Here is a 7600-nt window from a genome sequence, read left to right as displayed (position 1 = left end):
ACCAGATTAAGCAAATGCTGCAGGATGGCATTTTAGAATTTAGTACTTCACCCTTCCTTAACCCTTTGTCTGTGATTCATAAGGGAAATAAGAAAGTTAGGATTTGTGTGGACGCCAGGAAGGTGAACCAGCATACCGTTCCGGATAGAGAGCGCACCCCACCTTTACAAGAATTATTGCAAAAATTCGAAGGAGCGCAGTTCATGACCACCCTAGATTTGACCTCCGCGTATTTACAAATTCCGCTGCACAGGGACTCCCGGAAGTACACCGCATTTTTGTTCGATTCTACTGTGTACCAGTACACGCGCACGCCGTACGGGTTCCGAAATTCACTATCCGCTTTTGTCAGAGCCCTGAAATTGGCCTTTGGTGGTGAGACTGATGATTTCGTTGTGTTTTACGTGGTCGATGTCTTGGTATTTTCTAAAAGTTTCGGGGAGCACCTCAGGCACTTGGAAATTGTTCTAAATAAATTGGCGAGAGCAGGCTTTACTTTGAACGCGGCTAAATTCCGATTCTGCCAGAAAGAGATCAGATTTGTTTAACTTGGGCCACCTTAAGCCTTACTTGGACAGTGTGGACTAGTGTTAGTATAATGGCATACTGGTCAAGAGGGAAGTGATGATAAATTTGTAGTAAGAACGAATGAATCCAGTTAAATTTCTTGGTATCAAGAGGTCAGGCAGTTAAATGATCCGAAATTTGAGGAATTGTGTGTGGGAAGAGTTGCTCAGTAATTGCTGCGCTGGGGTGAGATGGCTGTGTGAATACCAACTTTCTATGTAGGCCTGCGCGCCTTTGTATGGAAATACTTGTAAAGGGGATGACAGAGAGGGCTTGTAAATGTGTAACTTTCAATCGGCTTCGGCAAGGAGTGAATGAGGAAAGGCAGGAGAAAGTTTGAACTCATAGGTCTGAAAGAGAGTGGGCAAGGGAGAGACAATTAAGCTTACACTAGCCTAAATTCTAATGGTAGGAACCAACCATTGTTATGGTCAGTGTGTCACAGAAAAATATTACATACTTGTATGGGTATGTTAGGACAATGAAAATGTTAAGCCTGTATGAACCGAATTGTAGGAGATGAGTTGCCAGCTAAGTGTAAGACCTGGTAGTGTGAAACAAGCTGTAAATCCGAGGTGAAGAAGCAACTTAGGGAGTGAGGTATTGTCCAGTGAGGCCCATAAATGTGGCAATGTGCGAGTGAACCAGAAGTGAACTTCAAGAAAGTGGTCAAAACAATGGTAGGGACATGAGCAACAACAGGACTGGAAGGGGTAAAAACTAGAAGTGAGGCAATAAACAATTTTAGTTGTAAGATGTAAGTTTCAAAAGTCTGACAAAATGTATTGGAGTCAAAGAAAGAGACAACAAGGGACTTTGTACTGTCAGCCCATTTAAGTATTGTCTCAATGACTGTGTGAACTTTCATTTCTGTTATGTTAACTGAATGGTACTGTTTGTAGCAAAGGGGCCGAAACCCACCTAAATTTTCATATGCGTTGTACATGGTAAGCCTCTTGCTATTGCTGCCAGTGGTGGACCTTAGGGTCAATTAAGGTATTGTCTATTTACATTTAGTGTGTACTTTTTCTAGGCTTCATTTGTGTGTGGAAAGGGAGGAGAAATGGCAGTAAGATGAAATGTTGACATATTCAGGCTGCCCCAGAATAGTCATATTTCGCTTGGGAGGTTGTAACTGTCCAGTTTATGGGAAGGTCAATTCATGTTTGTGTATGGTTAGGTTCACTTTCGCCTCACAATTTGAAATTTTCCCCCTTGAGACATGCAGCAAGTGGCTTGGGTCAAGCTTGAAGCCAGCTGCCCATTCGTAAATCAGTCAATGTAATGCGTAACACAAGGCAGAGTCCTGTAGAAATTCTAAACTTGACAGGGGAAGTTATAAATTTAGCAGCGTCATTTCCTGCTACCCCAAAATCTCAGTTTGACAACCAAACAGCAGGTGGCAAAGTTCACCCCTAAATTGTACACTAGTGGATATTCGCTTTCCTAATTGGAGGAGAATGATAAGCAACCTCCCAGTCTGCCCGGTCCAGCCAACCATCATCTGAAGTGGGAGGTCCTTTGCCCGAATTTTGGTAACCAGGGCAAATTTACCATTCAGAGGGTGATTGGCAAGGAGGACTTTGAAAGTTACATTCACCGGGGGTACACGTGTTCTGATCCCCGTAAACACGCCCTGTGGTGACTATTAAGTGTGCATCCCAGAACAGTAAGTAAGCCTACATGCACGAATCTGTGAAGTGTACCACTACGGTGCTGTTTCCATTTAATTAGTGCAGATTTAATAAAGAATCCATACAGTTAATTGGTGTTGAGGTGACTTCCCTACGCCTAAAGCACCACTAATCACCCAAGTCTTGGCCAGTCAACACGCCCTGAGAGGAGTCGAATTGCTCTACCGGGGCTAGCAGAACCGAAGGACGGTTACAGTATAGCCTAATTGAGTTGATCTCCATCCGTGCTATAAAAGATTCAGCCTTCCTATTGAGCATTGTAATTGCTGATAAATAATCTATTTACACCTGATTTCAATAGAAACCAACAAACCACGAAGAGAAAGTGTCCCAGTTCACATTATCTGAGAAATGCACAGCAGATGAAATCATATGCCAATGTCATGTTGCCACTTTTTGATCATAAAGGCCTATATAATCATGAGGATCTTCCTCACGGTCAACTTTGTCATGTGCAAGGCCCTGGATCATTCATACTCATCTTACATATGTACATCTGTCTGTTGCATAGACAGCCATTGTCAGCTTACTACCAAGCCCCCTTATTACTCTGTACAATCTAATTGAAGGTTACACACTGCAAAACATTCTCTGTGATGACAGACATCATGTGTGATGGTATGGCATTTGTGAACAGTATATGGCTCTCCAAGATGATTTAACCCACATTATTTTAAGCCAGTTCTAAAAATATGAATCCTGTACATTGTTCCTACTGAGCACTAGAAATGCCTGTGTCCATGCCTTTCTAATTTCATCATTTTTAAAACCTCTCGACCGATATGCAGTCTGGTATTCTTATTTCCTTTGGAAGTTCTGTAAATTTAATATACCATAGCCACCGACATACCATTAGCTTTCATTAGTCCACATCACAGTCTGACACATACAAGGTGCGGCAATAAAGAAACCGGATTACTTTTATGACTCATTTCTGGCCATGTCGATGACGAAGACGAGGGTAGGGCATTGACCCCTGGACTTCCCTCTACCGTCACACAAAGTTTCATTCACGGCATTGGTTAGTATGGCCATGACCACTGTTAGAAGCGGATCGTGTGTCTGAGCTCCGTCGGAATAATGCTGAGTGCTAATGTAGAACAATGTGTTAACATCAAATTCCTCACAAAACTTGGAAAATCTGCCACTGAAACTTACAATTTGTTGACAGAAGTATATGGTGATCAGTGTCTATCTCGCACGCAAGTTTTCGAGTGGTTTAAGAAGTTTATGGAGGGTAGGAAAAACGTCGGGAACGATCCAAAATCGGGCCGTCCTTCCACTGCGAAAACTCCAGAGAATGTGGAGAAGGTCGCTAGAATTGTTCGAAGAGATCGTCGACTGAGCATTCGAGCAATTTCTGAACTTACGAACATCAATAAGGAAAGTGTTAGACAGATTTTGCACGACGATCTGGGCATGAAAAAGGTGTGTGCTAAAGTGGTGCCAAAAATCCTTACCCCCCAGCAAAAGGAACATCGAGTGAATTGCTGTGTTGACACTCTTGAAAACATTGAAAATGATCCTGATTTCTTCCAAAACGTAATTACGTGTGACGAAACTTGGATTCTTCAATATGATCCAGAGACTAAGCGACAATCCATGCATTGGAAGAGCCCCAAATCCCCTAGGAAGAAGAAAGCGCGCATGAGCAAGTCCAAATTCAAAGCAATGATGATTGTTTTTTTCGATATCCGGGGGGTAATCTACATTGATTGGGTGCCTGAAGGTCAGACTGTCAATCAGGTTTATTATAAAAATGTTTTGACGTACCTCCGTGAACGTGTGCGACGAAGGAGACCAGACATGTGGAAGAATGCCTCATGGGTTCTTCATCACGACAACGCGCCAGCACACAACGCGCTATCTGTGAAGAGGTATTTGGCAAAAAACAACATTCCAGTGATGGAACATCCACCGTATTCTCCGGACCTAGCACCATGCGACTTTTTTCTCTTCCCAAAAATCAAGTCTGCGCTCAAAGGGACCAGGTTCAAGTCCGTGGATGCAGTGAAAGCAAAAGCGATGCAACTCTTGAAGAGCATAACACAAGATGACCTGCAGCACTGTTTCCAACAGTGGAAAAATCGCATGGAGCGGTGTAGGGATCGGGGAGGGGACTACATTGAAGGGGATAACATTTCGATTGTCTGATTTTTTTCAATAAAGGGTTAGAGCATGAATCTGGTTTCTTTATTGCCGCACCTTGTATAAATGTGCATAAAATCTCACATATGTGCATACAGATTTTACCTTTTGTAGAATTTTATTTTGACACAGGTGTAAATAGCCATTTGTGGAGGACTGACGTCTCTTACCTACAACCGCACCACCATCGCATTTCTTCCTCTATGTAATCCCCTTCCTCTCCTAACTTTCGGCCTCTATGGTGAAGACATGTAGGGGAAAAGAGAGAAAATAAATATGGCTACTGTGTGAATAGTGCTGTTTTACTTGCTCCCACATTTTGGTGCCAAAACCTGGGATAAGCGAGCCATTACATGACGTAAAATGTAAGAAGGTGTTGTTATAATTGTGAAGCTTGTGGAGTGTATTTTCAAGTGAAGAAATTGGGTGAGAAGAGTTCTGGACACAGAAACACATAGACGCCAAGATCTTCGGACATGCAGGCAAGTGACACCATAACACAGAAACGCATTCCAGACCCTGTCATGTACCTGGTGAAGGAAAGCAGAACTACAAGAAACTCAGTCGGTATCATGACTTACAAGTATCCCACCATCTTTGAGAGGGAGAGAGAAGGAGTGTACAATTTTCATAATGGCCGACGTGGCGCAGCTACATAACCTTAAGAGGAAACGTATAAGGGAACAAAATGACATTATACGTTTTGCCAATTTGATTAACTCGTTCACAGGAGAGACTTCCCTTGACGATTATGAACATTACAAGGAACGTGTTCAAGGAAGCATTAGAACATATGTTGCGACTGGATGACTCCATCCACAACCTCCTCACAGATGATGAATACGACACAGACGTGGCGATTTGTGAAGAATATATCGACACTGCCAAGTGCGCGATCCAGAAGGCAGTGCGAGGGATCGAGAAGAGGCTTTCTGCGACAATGGCCGATTTAACAATCAGTGAAACCTCCGCTGCAGCTGTTCCCACCCCATCATTTGTTCATTCGGTCAAATTACCTCCCATCAAGTTAGAGCTGTTCTCAGGAGACGTGGACAGTTGGTCACGCTTCTGGGAACAATTTGAGTCATCCATTGATAAGGACCCATCCCTCTCAGCTGTCAACAAACACGTATTTCGAGGGAAGAGCCGAAGCTGTTGGTAGAGGGCATCTCTGTTTCAGCATTAACATATGAAGACACCAAGAAGATTCTTCACAAACGGTATGGGGACCGGAACCACATAATACAGGCCCACCTAGACTACCTACAAGACGTCACGCTGATTATGACCGCGTCCCCCGAAGCTCTCAACACAACGTTCATAGAGTGTAACAGAAGTATCCAGGCCCTCCAGGTGATAGGGGGAGACGTTAACGCCTACAGTAGAGTACTGGCGCCAAAAATATTTCGCGCATTCCCTGATGATGTATGCAGGAGATGGACCATTCACGTGAAGAGGGAACAGCTCTCCGAGGGTGATATCATAAAATTAATGGAGTTCCTGAGTGTTGAAGTAGAGGGAGCCCTAACTACCCAGAAAATTTGCGGTGAGTCTTTGAGCGTATCTAACCTCACTCCGACGGTGGCAACCTTCCACATCAGCTCGAAAAACCAGAAGAATATTCGAAGAATTAAAGGACCTATGGAACTCTTCTGTATCTTTATCGAGAGCCGCTGTCACTGGGCCCAAGACTGCGATACTGTCATCGCTACTTGCAGCCGCATAGAGAAGCTGAAGGCCGCAAACCGCTGCTTTATTTGCCTCAATTGGGGCCACAAAGCCCGCACTTGTAGTAAGAAAGGAAGAGCACTGTGCACAAATTGCAAGAGAAGCCACCACAGATCCATATGCAACAGCACGGAACACAATACTGCCCATTTCTGCCAAGTACCACCCATCTCAGTCAGCAATGTAGGAGTTACCTCTTCCAATTTCATCTACCTGCAGACCACACGTGTCTGGGTTAGGGGGCCCACAGGTCTAAGCAAACTGACTAGACCCGTACTGGATGGCAGCAGCCAATCCAGCTTTATCACGAAATCAATAAGAGGACCTGAAGTTAGAAACAAAAGAAAGTCGACAGCTAGCAGTCAGCTGGGGATTGGATAGAGTCCAGTACATCATACCAGATGTCGGAGGAGTCTAGGAGTATCCTGGAGATGATCAACAGAGTGTAACCGTTTACTAGTGAACTTGAATGTGTGAGGCCCTGGAGGGGAGGTGCCTACGTGATAACAGCACGGCATTATTTCACATGTGCAGTTTTGCAGATGGAGAATGGGTGGTGGATCCCCGGATTGATGTGGGGAATGATGTCATCTAGGGTGTGGTGCTGGGAAGGCCCGTAGGTCCGTTAGCGTCACCGAGCCAGTAGTAGGCAACAGATAATAAGAGACCCTCCTAGTGAGTGGAGGCAGTTGCTTTGTTTCTTCATAGAATCGCCTTTGTAAGCGGAACAGTGTAAATGTAACTGCCATAAATAGTGACTGTGACCAAAAATGAGTATATTAAACCTAAGGTAAAGCCACGGGTTAGTCGTGTTAAAGTTTCTCCGAAGAAAGACCTGTTATCGACCTGAGATAGGGATCCATGCCTACCATTATCCTAAATCCAACCTGGTTACCTCAGTACCCAAATAGCAAAGAAGGGGTAAAGGTGGAAGGAGCGGCAAGCAGGAGCAGCCGGAGCAGCGGGCACAAAAGAAGAAGAGGAGGGACAGTAGTAGAGGTGGCGACCAATGCGGGGCACGAGTTCTAATCAACGTTGGCACTTCTTCACGATAACACTCAACAAACACCGGAGGTGGTAAAACTCAAGAGAACTGTGAGTAGTGAACAATAGTAATAATGTCACAACGTGCATTGCGGAGTAGAACAGTGGATACGATGTCCGATGAAATGGACTTAGGATCTAGGGAAAAATCTCCAGAGGCGATAGAATTAACGCCAGCACTAGAAATAGAAGGGGGGAGGTTAGGAGATGTTAGTGAAGATAGTGATGAAAGAATAGGAAGTAAAGAAATCCTAAATTCAGACATGTTAGAAACAGAAAGGTCAAGCCCAGAAAGAAGTAATGGTCAGGGGGAAAAGGTTAGCAGTTCAGACTTGCAAACCATGATGAGTATGATGCAGCAGTTGTTCCAGCAACTAGAACAACAAAGGGCAGAGGCAAAGCAAGCGGAAGAAAGAACT

The 7600-nt window shown here is 44.2% G+C and overlaps 1 protein-coding gene across 1 annotated transcript; it reads left to right on the top strand.

Moving 5' to 3' along the window:
• The first annotated feature begins 5693 nt into the window (after positions 1 to 5693).
• Positions 5694 to 6518, top strand: LOC111863051. The gene has a single exon (XM_023849001.1). The coding sequence runs from the start codon at positions 5694 to 5696 to the stop codon at positions 6516 to 6518; it is 825 nt and encodes a 274-aa protein (XP_023704769.1).
• Positions 6519 to 7600: the final 1082 nt, after the last annotated feature.

Source organism: Cryptotermes secundus, unplaced genomic scaffold (assembly GCF_002891405.2).
Source record: "Cryptotermes secundus unplaced genomic scaffold, Csec_1.0 scaffold1525, whole genome shotgun sequence".
Classification (NCBI taxonomy): Eukaryota; Metazoa; Arthropoda; class Insecta; order Blattodea; family Kalotermitidae; genus Cryptotermes; species Cryptotermes secundus.
The sequence above is the reverse complement of the archived record's forward strand: the minus strand, read 5'-3'. Positions and strand labels throughout refer to the sequence as shown.

Bases quoted from the DNA above. Each gene is read 5' to 3' on its own strand.
- LOC111863051 (XM_023849001.1), top strand. From the start codon at position 5,694: ATGACCGCGTCCCCCGAAGCTCTCAACACAACGTTCATAGAGTGTAAC.